Source organism: Callospermophilus lateralis, chromosome 7 (genome assembly GCF_048772815.1).
Source record: "Callospermophilus lateralis isolate mCalLat2 chromosome 7, mCalLat2.hap1, whole genome shotgun sequence".
Taxonomy (NCBI): Eukaryota; Metazoa; Chordata; class Mammalia; order Rodentia; family Sciuridae; genus Callospermophilus; species Callospermophilus lateralis.
In genome coordinates, this window is record NC_135311.1 from 89,797,774 (window position 1) to 89,816,004 (window position 18,231).

The 18,231-nt window shown below is 41.9% G+C and overlaps 1 protein-coding gene across 1 annotated transcript; it reads right to left on the bottom strand.

The window, feature by feature from the left end:
• Positions 1-14,613: 14,613 nt before the first annotated feature.
• On the bottom strand, positions 14,614-17,682 carry Gadd45a (growth arrest and DNA damage inducible alpha). The gene is made up of 4 exons (XM_076862311.2): positions 17,364-17,682; positions 16,817-16,918; positions 16,337-16,574; positions 14,614-15,254 (listed from the first exon to the last, which is right to left on the bottom strand). The coding sequence occupies exons 1-4, from the start codon at positions 17,405-17,407 to the stop codon at positions 15,141-15,143; spliced, it is 498 nt and encodes a 165-aa protein (XP_076718426.1). The 5' UTR covers positions 17,408-17,682; the 3' UTR covers positions 14,614-15,140.
• Between the last annotated feature and the right edge of the window lie 549 nt (positions 17,683-18,231).

Here is an 18,231-nt window from a genome sequence, read left to right on the forward strand (position 1 = left end):
TTCATTCAGTTAATTTTTTTGAACACCTGTTGGGATGTGGGTCAGGCTGGTGACATGAAGACAAACAAGACTCACAGCAAACCAAGAACATGAGTCTGGAGCAAAGAGGGTTGGAATGACAGACACACACACACACACACACACACACACACACACTCATGACAGCGTCATCTGAGAAGTGCCGGGACTCGTAAGCACAGGTGCTGAGAGCCCAAGAGAAAGAGGGACCAGCTCCAAACCAGAGAGCCTTCTGAGAAGGCTTCCAAGGGAGGGCATTATGAACTGGGGCTTGAGAGAGGCAGAAGAAACACTGTGTGCATTGGCATGAAGTCTTGGGAGATAAGAGGCGAAAGTGGCCACAAGCTAGTGTGCAGAAGGTCTCCCATATACTGCCTATCCAGTAAGCAACAAGGAGGCAGAAGAGGTTGTTAAGAGTGAGTCTGTGATTCCTCATGCCTGGAGGGCTGTTTCCCATCCTGAGACCCAGCTGTGACCATGGAAACTGATAACAAATGGAAAGGTCATTAGACTTCTGGTGACTCATATTCACCAACTGCTTGCAGAAGGTGCCCTGCCTCCTCCTCTGACCTTCCCCCTGGGCTGGGTTTCCCACAGAGAAAGGGAAGGCAACATCTTCCAAAAAGGAAAGAAAAGGGAGGCATCCAAAGAGCACCAAATCATGAACTGATCAAGCTAGAAAGATAGCCCATCTCTGAGAACCAGTGCACTCGTGCAAAGAGTGGCAACAGGTGGGCACAACAACTCAGGCCTGTAATCCCAGCTACTCAGGAAGCTGAGGCAGGAGGATCACAAGTTCAAGGCCAGCCTGGGCAATTTAGCCAGACCCTATATCAAAATAAAAAGGACTGTGAGTGTAGCTTAGTGGTAGAGTACCCTGGGTGCAATCTCCACTACTGTAAAAAAGAAAAGAAAAAAAAGTATAAACAAAAGATGGTCACTCAACCCATTCTAGTAAAGGACTGAAGAAGAATTTATATACTATATTTATGAGAACTAGGCAACAATTTTTACAAGCACTCTCATCAGTTCTGACCAAATTCTTATGAATAGAAGACAACTGTATTGGGGATGGTGGATAGGATTGGATAGAAAAGTTTTTAGGTGGATAAGATTGGATAGAAAAGTTTTTAGAAAGATAGAAGCCAGGGGTGGGGCCTATGGTGTAATCAGGAGACTGGGACAGGAGGATTGCAAGAAAAAGGCCAGTCTGGGTGGCTTAGCAAGACCTTGTCTCAAAATAAAAAATAAATAGTGGCAGCATGTAGCTTAGTGGTAGAGCATCACTGGGTTTAATCCCCAGTTCCAAAAACAAGAAGGGGGTTGGATGGTGATGAGATGGCAGGGGTGTGTAAGGAAATATGGCAGGTGAAATGTGCACTGCCTTAATGTTACAAGAAATAAGCCAGCAGGTAGAGAGACCTGGTCCCACAGTCAGCTTCAGCCATCTGCACAACCTGGCATAGCCTCCTCCTGTAGCTGACTTGCAGATCTTGGTTCTACCTGCTACTCCACCCTTTCCCACTGCAAGAAGCAAATTACCTTTGCCTTCAGATGAACCTTCTGTTACTCCAATGGCTGTCCTCTTATCTGAGCCATTCAAATCTATTAAGGCCATTTAGCTATCAGCCAGCCCTGGGCAAACATGAGCTATAATCCAAGGAACCCTCACCTCATCTGTCAATTTTTTCAGAACCAAATTTTTTCTTTTCCCTGGAGGAAAGTACAGTCCAAATAAATTCATGGTAAAAGTACTAGTGACTTAATATATCAATCTGTAGACCATTGGCACAATAAAACAGAACTATGGAGGAGCAAACAATGCTCAGCACAAAGGAATGGGAGTTCGTAGCAAAGTTTCAGGCATCATTGAGAATATTATATATGAAGCATCCCTATACCCTCTAATTCCTTCCAAACAGTCTATACTGTTTTGGAAGCAAGTAACTAAAATGATTGAGATACATGATAATATGATGCCAGTCTTGATAGTCTGAGAAATTTGCAGCTAGACATTATGTGCAAGTTGCTACTTCTGGCCTCTCAACTCATTAATCCCCACCCTCTGCCCCACTTCTATACACACACACATATGCACACTGCTTAGTGATAAAAGGGAGAGATTCATTCACTAGAAGAGCTTACATCTCTGATCCTAGAGGATATTAACCATGTAAAATAATAAGGGCCCTGTGGATTCACATATTTGTGTCTGGAACAGGGATAAAACAGTCACTCCCAGAACAAATGTAGAAATAGTACTTCCTCTGAGCCAGGCACTGACAGACTGGGTCAGTAGTGTTCCCTGGGATCCAAGTAAGGACATTCTTAAAATTGGCATGTAAGATTTAGGTAATACACAAGTATGTGTCTATATGTGTGTGTTGGGAATTTAACCCAGGGCTAAGTGCATACTCTACCACTAAGCTACACCTCCAACCATAGATTATTTTTTTTTTAGCTTACTAGTTGTATAATTTTATATATATATATATATATATATATATATATATAATGAAAAACTAGAAGCCAGGTAGGATGGTGCATGCCTATAGTACCAGAGACTCAGGAGGGTGAGGCAGGAGGATCATAAGTTTGAGGCTACTCTTAGCAACTTAGCAAGACCTTGCCTCAAATTAAAAAATAAAAAGGACTTGGGATTTAGCCCAATGCTAGAGTGCCCTGGGTTCAATTGTCAGTACTGCCAAAATAAAGAAGGAAAAGGAAAAAAGCTAGAACTAGTACAAGTTGTGATAAGTTTCCACCTAAGATGGACTTAAATAAAAAGGAAACTAATAAACATTTTCTTTTAAACATAAATAGTACAGCTTGTACTTAAATGAGGCAAAAATTATATAGAAGCCTTACATTATATCAGAAAACCAACATCCCTTCTGAGAACAGTACCCAAGAATTGCCCATTAGAATGCACAGGTTCACATTTCTACACTTAACTTTGAAAGCTTTCCCCATAGCCAGTGAATTAGAAATGATTTGTTCTAAATGTGCTTCTGATGACATTTCAATATGGGCTGTACAACCTGTCGATATTCATAGACATTTGCGCAAGGCATTGGAGTGAAGTCCAGACACCAGGCAGGCATTTTGCATGTGACCACCCATTGAAGCCCCACAGCTGTTAAACAAAGGAAAATCAATGTGATGTGATTTAATCCCATCTTACAAATGAGGAAACATGCTCAGAGAAATAAAGTTGTGCCCAATTCTACAACTAAAAAATGTAGATCCTAAGTTCATACACCTGTGTATATATCGGCCAGATTCCCATTGGTTGTCTTCATGCATGGTTTGAATAGGGAGGAAAAAAATGAAATAACTTTGGAAAGTTTAAAATCAATCGAGTAAGGTAAGTTGAACAAACAAGTTCTTTAATAATCAAATTTTTTCATAATCAAGAATGTAATATCTTGGGCCAGGCACATGCCTATAATCCCAGGAACTTGAGAGGCTAAGGCAGGATTACAAACTCTAAGTCAGCCTCAGCAATTTAGCATGGCCCTAAGCAACTCAGTGAAACTCTGTCTCAAAATAAAAAGGGCTAAGGATGTGGCTCGGTGGTTAAGTGCCCCTGGGTTCAATTCCAAGGACCAAAAAAAAAAAAAAAGTAATGTGTTTACTAGTAAAAATAAACAGTAATGTACTCCAGGCATTAAAAAGACCAGGTACTGTGTTTGGCAGTTTGCATCTATTAACTCATGTAAGTCTCACCACAAATCCAGGAGGGAGCTACTATTATTATCCCTACTTTACACACGAGGAAAGAGAATCTCTTTTGGAGAGATCCAAAAGCATATTTCATTATTTCATATGCTTTTCCAAGAAACCTGAATCTTTCATCATAGTCAGTATGATTTAAGAGAAAGAAAACATACAGTCCCCCTTTTGTGCCTGGCAGATACATTCCAAGACCCCAGTAGTTTCCTGAACTACAGATAATACCAAACCCTCTCTATAAAATGTTTTTCCTATACATAAATATCTATTATAAATTCATGTTAGGCACAGTAAGAGATTTATAATAGCAACTAATAATAAAACAAAATGCTTACAAATATTAATACTACAATAAAATTGAAATTATGTAACTGCTTATTTCTGGAATTTTCCATTTAATATTTTCTAACCTTGATTGAAACCTTGGACAAAGGGGCACTAATGTACCTTACAAATAGGAAATATATGTTCTGGTCCGATTGCCACTGATTTTCTGTGTGACCTGAGGACATTCATGACCTCTAGTTTTGTTTCCTCATCTATTAACAAGGATTCAGTCTAGGTGATAATGTTTCTTGTAATTCTAAATTTTTACATAAATCTGAGGAGGGAGAACAACTTGTTTTTCAGTTGTTTTTTTTTTTTTTCTTTTTCTTTTTTTCATCTCTATTGTAAGCCATTTCACATTTTCTTCATTGAATTGAAAATCAGGAGAAAAACCAAAGTCCAGGGTATGAAGTCAGGGTATGTGGGTTTGCTGTGTATAATTAGAGGTATTTAAAAGATATTTAAAGAATCATTTCCTGATACTTCAGCCACTGACTTCTCAGCAGGACTGGAAAGAATTTTATTTTTTTCGGTGCTGGAGATTGAACCCAGGGCCTTGTGCATGCTCGGCCAGCGCTCTACCACTGAGCTACACCCTCAGTCCTGGAGAAGATCTTTTAAGGAAAAATGAATTGTAGAAAGTTGACTATCAACATGTTGTAACTTGCAGAATTAAATGAGGAAAGTTCTTCAGGAAACTAAAGTATCATCATGCCTTATAAGTTTGTAAAACATAACTTCAAAAGAAAAACAGCACACTCGGTAATGCGAATGATGAAGCCTTTGGATTTTAGAAGGGACAAAGAGAAATTCTTTTGTTTGTTGAGCTGTGACTAGGAGTATAGTAGCTCCTATTAGCACTGTGTAGGTGTGTCCCAGGATAAACCCAGTGAAGACAGGATCTCTCAGAATAGTTTGGATGGGAATAAGGGGGGTGGGCTGTAGGAGGAAAACATAAATTACTATGAAATGTGGCAGATGCTATGATAAGATGTTGCTCTGCCTGAATGAGTCAGAAAGAATTTTACAGAAGAGGTAAAATATCAGTTGGGCTTTGAAGGATGAATAGGAGTTTGTTGATGAAGAATAATCTCAGCATGAAAATAGTATATGCAAAAAAAAAAAAAAAAGCACTAAATTCTCAAAAAGCCATAGAGTCATGACAACAGAGATCTTTACAGAGGAGATATGTAATGTTGATGAGGTTGCAAAGGAAGATTGGGTCAAATCAGTAGTTTGCGTTGAATTATATGGTGTGGGTAGAGATTTTAAGCAGAGTCTTAACATGATAACCTTTGTTATCAGGAAGATAATTAGAATGAATAAGGAGAATAAATTATAGCTGAGGAAAAGTGGTGGTAGTATTTCTAATCCCCGCTGGATCCTTAACAGATATTCCATAATTTTTTTTTTGTTAGAGTTTGTTCAACTCCTCCATTCTAAACTTTTGTCACCCTCCAAGTACCCCTGTCTTCTACACCAGAACACACGCACACACACACACACACATCCATGCACACACATGCCATCTGACCTGAATTCTTAAAACTTCCTGCTTCCCCACATGCCCACATCTCTATCATAGCCACCTGCCATCAAGCTCACAGGTTGAGGGTCCCTCCCAGTCAAGTCCAAGCCCTCCAGCTCTTCACTTATCCCCCTATCTTCTGACCTTTTATTAGAATTTTTCAATGTGTGTGTGGGGCGGTGGGGTGGAGGATAGAAGTTCACTGGATTAGACAAAAGGGAATGAAGGGAAAGGAGGGAGTGGCGGTGGGAAAGAGTGAATTGGACTTAACTTTCCTATGTTCACGACCAGTGTAACTCCACATCATGTACAACCATCAAAACGAGAAGTCATACTTATGTACGTAGGATATGTCAAAATACATTCTACTGTCATGTACAACTAAAAAGAACAAATAAAAAATTAAAAAAATTTTTAAATTGTAGATGGACACACATCTTTATTTATTTATTTACTTTTATGTGGTGCTGAGGATCAAACCCAGTGCCTCACACATGCCAGGCAAGCGCTCTACTACTGAGCTATAGCCCCAGCCCTAATTTTTTTTTTTTTTTTTTTTTTTTTATATGTGGTCTCCTTTCCCATCCTCTCAAGGAACCATAATCTGGCTTTTACCTCCACTGTTGTAATGAAACTGATCTCACAACTGAATGACCAGTGAACTACTATTTTCTAAATTCAATGAAGTCTTTCAGTCCCTGCCTCATGGACCCCTTCAATAATATGAATCATCCTCTTCCATAAACTCACCATTCTTTTCCATTAGCTTCCATGACATCATCTAAACATCTAGCCCCAATCTCTTGTCCAAACACCAGACTTGTCTGTTGCCTGGTGGACATTTTTAACAGTCATGCAAGACTCTGAAACAGCATAGTAAGTCCAAGACTAAATCCATCTCCTCTCTATTTTTTTTCCCCCTAGTACTGGGGACTGAATCCAAGGGCACATTACCACTGAGCTAGATTCCCAGCCATTTTTATTTTTTCTTGAGATAGGATTTGACTAAGTTGCCCAGACTAGCCTAGAACTTGTGATCCTCCTGCTTCAGGTTTCTGAGTCTTCTGAGTCTCTGGGATTATAAACCTGTACCACTGTGCCTGGCTCTCGAAAATTTCATTAGTAGCATTATGGTCACTAAGTTACCCAAACTGGAAGCCTGAGAAGCATTCAAGAATTATCTCTCATTTCTTATACTGATCTAACACACACCTATTTGATTTCCCCAAAACTCAAATCCATTCCCTTATTTCTTAAACAAATGCAACAAGTTGGACATGTGTCCTTCCTTAACGGGACAACTGCAAAAGCCTTCCATCTAGGCTGCAGTCTCTATATTTGCGCCTGGCTCCGTTTAATTGGAAATGTCCCAGTTTTAGCACTAAAATTCCACATTCCAGAAAGCTCTCCTCCCTGATTGCTGATCTTCTTTTGGTTGCAAAGGAAACTAGTTTAAGCACATAACTGAAAACCTAGACCAACTTCAGGTAGAGGTGGATTTGGGAGCTCTGCTTTCCAGTCTCTTCTCTGCCATTCTTTTATCTATCTATCTATCTATCTATCTATCTATCTACCTATTTGTTTATTCTTATGTGGTGCTTAGGATCAAACCCAGGGCCTTGCACATGCTAGGTGAGCGCTCCACCGCTGAGCCACAACCCCAGCCCCTCTGCCCCTCTTTCTTGAACAGGTTTCATTTCTGGTAGGTAAGATGACTGCCAGCAGAGACATAGCCATCAGCTGGGCAACACCAGAAGAGAATCTGTGTAGCAGAAAAGTCCCAGGGAGGTCTCTGATTGGCCAGCTGAAGTTGTATATCCATCTCAATCACCAAGGCAGGGGGATAGGCCAGACATGACAAATCTACCCTTGAGACTAGAGTGAGAGGATGGGAAGAAAGAAGTTAGCAGAAGGAAGAGGGAGAGGAACAGGACAGAGAGCAACAATAAATAAATGTCTCTTTACATTACCCTCAGATCCCTTCCAGGACGCTGTGTCCTGGGCAATTGAATCCATCTGAGAAAAGCTAGCCACAGTACACTCAGAATTGAACATTTTATTCTACATAAAAATCCTCGGAACCTCCTGCTCATTGCCAACAGGGCAAAGTCTACACTCCTCAGAAGAACACACAAGGTCCTCTGTGATTTGTCTCTGTCCACCTTTTTAGCTGACAAGTCTCCACTCCCTTCACACCTAATCCTCTAGTCAACAGCACAGAATGAGACCCATGTGGACCACGCCCTTCTCCCCTGAACTCCTAATCATGCTTCAGGACTCAAGTCAAGCATCTCCCTTTCCTGGAAGGCTCCTTGACCACCATCCTGCACTCCGCATGCGCAAGTACACACACACAACCACCGTGCATGCCCAGACATGCCATGACACTAAACTGGCTTGAAAACTTGTCTGTCTGTCAGCTTCCTATGCCCACATTCAAGACTATGGGCAGACACCAGGCATAGTCATCTGTATGGAGCAGTCTGCAGTTCAGTGCTTAGCATGCAGCATGTTCTCAGCCCTAGATTCTGAACAGAACTACTAAGAGTCCAAGTAAGGGATAAAGAACTGAGTTGAGTTCCCTGAAAGGTGAAGCTAGATTAGTGAAAATTAACATAATGTAATTGGACGTTGCATTTAGTTAAGTTGGACTATGCAGCTTGTGGAGGATGAGGGGGCAGGGTAGTTCTTTTTTTTATTTAAATAACTCTCTAATTTGGAAATTTAGAATAATTGCATAGAAAATATACACACATACATAGAAAATTACCAACTCATGGGAAATGTAATTGTTATTAAATTACACGTATTGTTCCTAGGAACTGGGCTGAGTGTTTTCAATATACTGTTTTCATCATCATAACAACACCCCCACCCCCTTTATAGAAGTAAAGCTTAGAGAAGTTATGTTAACTTTCCCAGGATCCCAGACCAGGTCTTTCTGGCTCCAAAACCCCACTGTCTCACCTCTTCTGCTCTCCCTCTTTCTTTTGCCAGCCCAGTCCTTCATAGTCACACAAAAAAAAGCAAAGTGAAGACTCTTCAAGCCAGCCTCTTATCGCTGAGTGCTTATTTCAAAGATTGAAACATGATTGCAATATGGTGATAGAGTCATGTAAATTTGCTGCTTTTCTGAATAAATTCTTTTCTCAGAGCATTAATTCTAGAAAAAAAAAAGATTTTATTTAGCATAAATATACTATGAAGATCCCTTTTCCCAGTGATCTGATCTGTGATACCAGAACAATTCTTAGAATGCTCTCCACCCAGCTTTTCATCTCCTTTAGTTTTCCTGAGGCTTGGTCCTGCTTATCGGGGTTAAGTAAAAGATTAGATTCAATTAGTTTCATCCTCCCCAGGCAACCTCTGCTGTCTGGTTGGCCTTTTAGAGACAGCTTCAGTATAAAGAGGATTGAGTTCACAGGAAAATTCTGTTCTTCTACTTCCTTGCTCAAGAATCTTGGAGAGGGGCTGGGGATGTGGCTCAAGCGGGTAGCTGGCTCACCTGGCATGCGCGGGGCCCTGGGTTCGATCCTCAGCACCATATAAGACTAGAATAAAGATGTTGTGTCCACCGAAAACTAAAAAATAAATGTTAAAAAAAAAAAAAAAAAAGAATCTTGGAGATGTTTCTTGACCTCTATGAGCCTCACTTGCTTTAGCAGAAAAACAAATGAGTTAATAATTGTGAAAAGTACACTGTACTAGAGGATATAAGAAAAATGGGAACCCTCTCACTTCCTAGTACCTGCTACCTTCCTGACACCCAGCAGTATGCCTGTACAATAATACCGGTACAACCATTTGTTATGTCAATCATTTCTTCCTCATCTTCCCACTGCCCAGCACTGTGCTGGTGCACAACAGGTCTTTTGATGGTTCCGTTCAAGGTGGAGGCAAGAGCCTTTATGTTTGTGAACTTTCCTGCCTTTTGTGATTCCTGTAACTTCTGTTGCGATCAATTTGGTAAAATAGTAAATTTTAACCCTGTCTCCAGATGGCATATGGTTCTGCTACATGTCTTCCCTGGGAATCTCTGCAATTTGCAGAGGAAGGTACATTCATTCCTCAGCTCCTGGGGGTGCTGACATCAAGGAGAGAATGCTGTTCCCTCCCTCCTCCCTCCTGGGACTTGGAAAGTGGCTGAGCTGCATCTGCAGGCACAGAAACTCAGGGAAATCTTGAGGTGTTCCTCAGACTTTCCTGATAGCAAGACTTACCCGAAGCACTTAAAGAAATTCTAAGCCTTATCTTGGCCCCACTTAATCTGAGACTTCTGGGAAGGGGTCTTGAAAAATTGAATTTTAGCCAGCACCCCAGGGCCTTGTTTGCATTAGCAGTTTGAGAAGTTCTGATAGTGCAGGCACGTCTTTTGACACAGGTAGACTCCAAGCCCAAGAGTTTTAAATATTGAGGCAAAAGGCAGACCACAAGTTGCCCAAAAGTTTAGGGAGGGAAGACTACTTGAGTCCAGTAAGCTAGAATTGACTCTAGAGAAGGCTGAGGCCTGTGGCAAATAAGAAATCCTAGTCTAAAAGGGAGGAGATTCTTCACAGCTCCAGCCATGGCTACAGCATCTAGCAAATCTAGAAATCAAGATTTTGCAAAGAATTTTCCCATATTTAAATGTTAAATCTGATATTTTTTAAAAAATTGCTATTTTTCTTGGCTACCCATTTCCACACTCACATTAGGACTTTGTGTCATTCTTTTTCTGGCTCTCTCTTTATGGTGATAACATCCTTTTCCAGGTTATTTATTTATTTATTTATTTTTTTGGTACTGGGGATTGAGCCCAGGGGCACATTACCAACAAGCTATATCTCCAGCCCTTTTAATATTTTCTTTTTGGGAAAGGACTTTAGCAAGTTTCTGAGGGTCTTGCTAAATTGCAGAGGCTGGCCTCAGATTTGCAATCCTCCTACCTCAGCTTCCTGAGTTGCTGGGATTATAGGCATGCATCATCATGCCCAATTGGCCACCAGTAATTTTTAATTTTTTTCCCCCCCTCCATGGTACTGGGGACCAAATCCAGGACTTTGCTCACACTAGGCAAATACTCTACTACTGTGTTATACTGCAACCCAATTAGTTATTTTTAATTGCTTTGTATTGCCTACTAGAAAAAACTTTGGCTTGCAGCAAAATCATAGTTAGGCTCCTGCCATTTTCCCCACATTGTCACCCATCATTGAAGGACAATACTACATCTAGCTTTGCCACTTGCTATCCAGTATGACTCTGAGCAAAATTACTCTCTCTGAATATGAGTCTTTTCACCTTCAAAATGGAGATATTCATAGTATCTACTTCATAGAATTGTTGAAAGTGCTGGTAAGTTGCCATAGGTAAAGTACTTAGATCAGTGCTCAGCATAAACCTATATTATTGTTCTCATCCCCAGAAGCCAGCCTTAAACATGCCTTGAGCTGCAGTTCCTCCTCCATGAATAAATGCCCTTCACTGTCCTCTGGCAAGTCTCTTCACCTTTCATGTCTCACTGGACCTAGAAAACACTCCTTGACACTTAAGTCTTAAGTATATCACTTATCACCTATTATCACTCATCACCCAATTTTACAGGTATCAGGCATCTCTACTAAATTGTGCACATCCTTGAAGACAGCTGCTTCTTCATCTTTTATAGCCTGGGACCTAACACAGCTCCAAGTACATGATAGGCATTTAGTAAAGAGCATTAAAGGAATGAAATGTGCTTATCCTGATTACCTTATAGATTATAAACTAAAGGGCAAGTGCTCCCATAGGCTGGATCTTAGTAATAATCTCTGTAGCACATAGCAAAATCATATTCAAACAATCAATCAAGTATTTTTGTGCAATTTTCAATGCACAATGCTAGCTTCTAATCAAAGAACTTATAACTTTTGCTCCCTTCCATCCCTCTATACCCTGGAGATTTCTACCCTTTGAACTTCCCTAAAGATTCTCTTGGCCTCCTTTCTTTTGTGTGTGTGGGGGGCATATTCTGCTTTAGTATATTGTGTGTGTCAATATACTTAACACCTTGTTTCTCTAGACTGTGAGCTCCCTGAAGTCAGCATATACCTGATTTTTTCCTAGACTTCAATTTAACCAGCTTAGACCCTTGCCCATAGTGAACACTCACTCTTTCTTGGTGGTTTCTATGAATACAACATTTTCACAGAAGTTCTGATGTTTAATAAGCATTGTTTTTTTTTAAAGGAATTTATCTCTCAACTTAGAGACATTGGCATGAGTTAAATCATGCCATTGGGTTCTATTCATTTGAAAGAAAAATTTAATGCTTATAATTGAAAATAAAGGAGAGAATTATTTCATAAGGATTATAGTAAGCTAACTCAAAATATGCTTTGAAAAAGCTTCTAATTGATAGCATACTAATAGCTGCTGCCTACAATCTTTTTTTTTTTTTTTCTTTATTTGGGAATAGTAGATAACAGGAGATTAGCTACTTTCATAGGCCCTTTCTGATAGAAGTTTGACTTACTGAGGCCCTTAGTTAATTGTGGAAAGGAGGAGGCAATGCTATTTATGACACTGAGGTTAAGTTGCCAGTGGGGGAAAAAAACCAAACAGGTATTTTCCACTTTTCAACATTCAAGACACCTTAGGTAGATGAGGGGATTTTTGTTCTTGTAACATTTCCACCTGGCTTATGATAAGTACATTTAAGGATTTTTCAAGCAACAGCTGAAGAATAAATATTGGCATTAATTAGAGGCAGATGCTGTCCAAGCAATTGTGTACTTATGTAGAACTAACTCTTTCATGACTGGATTTTTCAGTGCTATGTTAACTTTTTATTATGTTCAGGAAAGAATAACAATGAAACAAAACTCAAAACAGTAGCATTGCGTAAATTGTTGAGATTATCTACAAACAAGGCAGTCTGAGGAATGTGTGCTATTATTTCATATCCCTAAGCCATAGAATTTAGGATAAAGATTCAAGACTTCTTTTTAATAATAATATATGTGTGTACATTATAAGTAACAGACAAATGTCTCTGAAGTCTTAAATGTTTTCCTATTACTATCATCTGGGTTTTAATATGACACCTTCTATTGACCAACTATTATATGCCAGTAGTTAGCACTCATTCTTTCTCATTTTTCTTTTTCTTTCCTTTTGTGGTGCTAGGAATTGAACACAGGGCTCACTCTTGCTAACCATATGCTCTACCACTGAGCCACATCCCCAGCCCTGCACTCATTTCTAGTCATTTATTTAACAAATATCATTCAGCACCTATTGCTGCCATGCATGTGTGTTAACCACTGGCCTACAACCACGAACCAAATATTAGTTCCTGCCCTCGAGTTGTAGTAAATGACCTGCAAGACAGGTCATTTTTATCTCTATTTTACAAAAAAGAGCAGAATGGAGAAGGACCAACCCAGGCTGCCTGCTATCCAGGTTCCTTCCACCAAAGTTGCTTTTCTCCACTCTGCCTACCAAGTTTAATTCACTCATCTTTGCAGAAGGGTTTTTAATCACACATAGTAGTGAAAAAAAAGATTGAAAATACTTACTCTGATGGGAATGCAAAAAAAAAAAAAATGCTGTTTCAAACTCACTGCTCTCAATTTTCTTGTAATATGAAAAGATTAAATTCCAATTATGGTTTGGATTTTGCTTTGGCTGAACAAGCCCATTGGAATTCTAGCAGACAGAAAAAAAGCAGAAACACCTATGTTCTGCAGGTGAAAGGTGAAAGGCTCTTTATGAACCTGTTCTAAGATATGCAGGAACTTAAGAGTAGTTTTTTTCTTTGTTATTGTTGCTATTGGTTTTTCTCTACTGTTCTTCCTGATCATACAGAGTCATGATAATGATGGGAGACTGATGGAAGGGAGCTTGGGAGGGTATGGTTTAAGAAGTAAACATAGAAAAACCCTGAGGACTGAAGTTATGCTAGGCCTCGCCTCAGTAAGCATTTTTGCTTTCTTTGGCTCTGTCTATAGGAGATTGTTGCAGTTAATTATCAAGTGACTGTGCCAACTAAAAGATGATTGTTCTGCTGAAAGTTTTCATTTCTTTCACTTCTTTCCTCTCTGCCATCTTTCCCAATTGACATAATTTAACCAGTCCCCTTAAAAACTGTTGTGAATATTCAGCTGAAGGGTACAAAACCCTAGGAATAGGCTAAGGGCACTGCCATGCTACCAGGCCACTTCATTCCCTAAATAAGGTTCTGCTAAGTGCACAGCCTTGGACTGGTAGTCACTTCCTAATCAGCCCTTTTACCTCCAGCTATTCAACCCAGTAGCGGTCTCTCACAGTCCAATGTTATCTTCCAATGCTGACTGTGCCACTTAGTTCATGAAGCTGTCTGCAGGCTGCTCATTTACAGAAGGCTATATGCATATGCTATATGCCTTCTGTCTGGGCCTAATCTCCACCTACCTTTTCAACTATCTCTCCCTTATCTGTCTATACCAGAGGCACATAGAGTCACTTTATGTTCCCTGGAACAGGTTGTGATGTTTTAAGCCTCCACACCTTTGCATAAACTAATGCGGCTGCTAGTAATACCCCTTTCTCCTACTAAAGAGAAATGAAACTTTTTAAGACCCAATAAAAATGATTCTCCTCAATAAAAACTTCACTCATCTTGCAGATAGCTTTGGTAATTCCTCTGTGCTTCCACATTTTGTACACAATTTAGCACTAACATTAATAAGCTATAATTTTTCAGATTCTGTAAGTTGAATCTCACCATGGGTTTTGGGTTTGCAGTGCTGAGGATTGAACCCAAGGTATGGTGCATGCTAAGCAAGTGGTCTACCACTGAGCTGTATCTCCAGCCGGCAAGCTGAATATGTAACCATTTCTTTTTTCTAACCCCAACCCTAATTCTTCTTAAATTACATGTTTCTCTGATCTAGTGTAGAGCAAGGCATCAGCAAAATATCTTTTAATAAAGTCCAAGCTAACAAAAGACAGAACACACTGAGAAATGATGCAATTATTCCACATCAGTTTATTGTAGGTATTGTTTCAAAAAATTTATAGCATAAATAACCTTTCATGTCATAAAATAACTTAGTACAATTATAATAAAACTTTTGAGAATTTAACATCTCATCAAAATACAATAAAATATGGTTTTAAAATATGATTAACCCTTTCAGTTTTTTTTTTTAACTTGAGGGAGGGAATATAAACCAAAATACCCAAACTACTGCTGCACATTTAAACTTTAACAAAGCATATTTGGTTTATTTTAATGTAACTCAACCATCCTAAATTAATACATAGTTTTCCTTCCCACGTGGTTCTCTGTAATTTTTGTTCCTTTTGACTTTTATTTGTTTCAACACAGCTTGTTTCTTCATTTTCACCTCTTTCCATCTGCAAAGTCATCTATCTCTGGGCCCCCAGAACATGTAGTTGAACTCACTCAGCCCCTTGACATCAGTTTCTGTAATCCTTGCATCAGTGTAGGGAGTAACTGCTTGAGTAACTACAAAGGTATTTCAAAACTTCAGTGCAATTTGGTTTAGTTATTTTCATTCAGATGCCATCACCGTTCAGGGAGATTAATCACTGGAACCCACTGATCCATGTAGCGACTTTCTCGGCAGAAACAAATAAGTTGACTTAAGGCAGGATCCTTCCATTGTGATGAATGTGGATTCTAGGAACAAATTTAGAAAAATTAACTTCCCATAAAAATCATCAGCATTTGCTAATAATTACACTACTGGTGAAAGGAAGATACCTGAATATTCTATATTTTGGCTATGTGACATGGAGACAAGTTATAAGCACAAATAATATAAATTCTTCTAAGTAGTTGGGTTTCCTATAAAACAACTAAAAATATTATCTATCAAACTGTACTCTGCAAAGTCTAAACACATGAAACTCATAATGAGCCACAAATATATGTTTGCATATCTATTCAGTTTTGCATGAGAGGATCATTCACAGGGTTGCCTTCCCATACTTGTACCCTGAGCCTTCAGTGTAACAATTTTGAAAAGTATTTCCATGCTGTGTGTACAATGAGATGAGAGCTGCACACCAGCTAACTGGAATTGCCACCTGTTATCTTCCAAAAGATAATGAGTGGTACTTTTCAGAAGTAGCAAAATAACTGAGGCTGCACTTCCCTAGACCAGTCAAAAAAGAGTAAAATTCAGAAGACAGTCAAGCCAGCACAATTACTTCTAAAAACATCTTGTCTACCCTCCAAAGGCTTTATGAGAGTGGGGAGGTGGGACTGCATTTAAAAATTGCAAGATTGCAAAGAAAAAAAAATTCCACTCGAGCCTCTTAATGTATTTCTAGGGAATTAATAAGGTCAGTCTCCTACACCATTTCTATTTTTAGCTTTGACTGGCAGAGAACGTAGCTGACTTCTTAATGAGGGGTGAGCCAGGAATTTATTTGGCTTTATCTAATCTACCCTGCTAAAGGAATTAGTCACGCGAGGTAGTGCAGATGTAGGTAGGGAGTAGCCCTGCTGACTGCTGACTCACAGGGATCTCTTCCGCTGTTGGCACCAGCCAACGTGCTTAGACTTGTTCTGTACCCGAGAAAATCCTGATGATGAAACTAGTACCTCTCGGCTGAAAGTCCAACACACTTTAGTGGGGCAAAGGCAGCCACGCTCTTAACCCCCACCCATACAGGTCTGCAGCCTATCACTCAGCCCTAGCTCGCTCCCTTTCAGGGTTCTAGCCTCAACTTGGTCGCAGTCTCCTTCTTCCTTACCGTAACCAGCACGCAGTGCAGGTCCGGGGGCTGCGCTGCGCCCTCGCTTGCAGCTGGGCTCCCGTCGGTCTCCAGCAGCAGGAGCTCTGCCAGCCGGCCCGGGTTGCTGACGCGCAGGATGTTAATGTCGTTCTCACAGCAGAACGCCTGGATCAGAGTGAAGTGGATCTGCAGAGCCACATCCCTGTCGTCGTCCTCGTCTGCCGCCAGCAGGCACAGAACCACATTATCCGGGTCGCTGCAGGCAATAGGCAAAGCGGGTAAATGCTGAGGTTCCCCAGACCCGCGTGGGCACCCGCAACCCCCGCCGGATCCCGGGATCACCTCCGGCCTGGGGCTACCAGCCCGGGGCAGGCAGCACGCAGCAAATGCAAATCACAGAGGAGTGCTGCACGGTGAGGGGCGTCCCGGAGGCGACCTCCGCGGGCTGGGGTGGGAAGGGGTCCCAGGAGGGGATAGCTAAGGCTCGCCCCCACTTACACGTTGAGCAGCTTCGCCGCCTCGTACACCCCGACTGTGATGGTACGCTGACTCAGGGCTTTGCTGAGCACTTCCTCCAGGGCATCGCCCACCTTGTCCATCCTATGGGCGAGCAAAAGTAAGGGGACCTGTGAGCCCTCGGGCCATTGCCGACCCCTCCCCCTGCACCAAGACCCTCTCTTCCGAGGGCCAGGGCACTCGGACTTTCTGCAAACCCGGATGCCCCGGCCGCGTCACCCCTCATGACCCCTCTCACGCCCGGAGGCCGGGTGTCCCGTGAGAATCCCCGAGAGTGCCCCGTCACCCTCCCCGGGGGTCATGACCACAGCCTGTCTGCCGCGGAAGCCGCTTCGGACTTCGCAAGGCCCTGGCGGGGTGCTTTCCGGTGACGGGTGATCCTCGAGGATCCCCGAGGGAGCGAGGGCAGGAGGTGCCCTAGACAAACTTTTCCGCTTGCTCCCCTGTAAATCTCCCACAGCCCGGCTGCCCTGAAACGCGCGGGGAGGGCGAGAGGTCTAGGGCCGGAGACGTCAGCAGGCGGACTTACCTTTCGGTCTTTTGCTCTCCAGCCGAGAATTCTTCCAAAGTCATATTGCAACTGCAAGTCCCTCACAGAGAGCGCGGCGTGCGGGCTGCTCCTGCCACCGTGGGCGCGCGGGCGCCAGCTCTCTGCACTCGCTCTCAGGCTTCCTGTGGCGCGCTCCGATCCGACGCAGTCCAACCGCCCCTCGCCCTCCCGGGCTCCTCCAGCAGCGCCCGCCGCTGCCGCGCCGTGCTCCCTTCCCGCCCCGCTTGCTGGCTTGCCCCGTCGCTTGCGGGCCCTAGCCTAGAAGAGTACCACGACGCTACTACCGCAGCTGCCTCACAGCCACTGGAGGACAAAGGCCCTGGCTCTCCGGAGTTATCCTGCCAATCCTCAACCAATCACGTCCAGTCTCATTTGCATGCGGTGCGGTCATTGGTCCATGCAAATTAGACTGCTTCGGCAATTTGACCCCTGTTCTTGGAGCCCCTCTGAGAGGAGCGGAAAAAGGCGGAGCTAAGCGAGAGGCGATCCGAGGGGACGCGGGCGGTGCAGAAACCGGGAAGGCGGGGTCCAGAGCTGATTCTCTTATCCGGTTGGTGGGGGGCCATCTGGAGTGAGGAACGTTGCGATGGCGGAAGGTGACTTCAGTTTCGGCTGCAGCAGCCTGCCGATTGTTTTTCTAGTTGGTGCACATTTAAAAATTATTGTTTCATATCTTTTGTTTTAAGAGGTTGTTATTAAAATCTATTCCCAGGGTTAATGCACCCAAGTCTAGTAATTATTAGTAAGCAGGTTACATTAAAAAAAAAAAAAAGTATATCCAGACCTCCTGGGCAAAGGTTAGTTACCTCAGAAATTTTGTTTATATAAGTCTAGGCAAAGCTGCTTA

Coding starts and splice junctions, on each gene's coding strand:
- Gadd45a (XM_076862311.2), bottom strand. CDS start 17,407: ATGACTTTGGAAGAATTCTCGGCTGGAGAGCAAAAGACCGAAAG. Junction 16,919..17,363: donor GGAGAGCAAAAGACCGAAAG/GTAAGTCCGCCT, acceptor GCTCGCCCATAG/GATGGACAAGGTGGGCGATG. Junction 16,575..16,816: donor GCGGCGAAGCTGCTCAACGT/GTAAGTGGGGGC, acceptor TATTGCCTGCAG/CGACCCGGATAATGTGGTTC.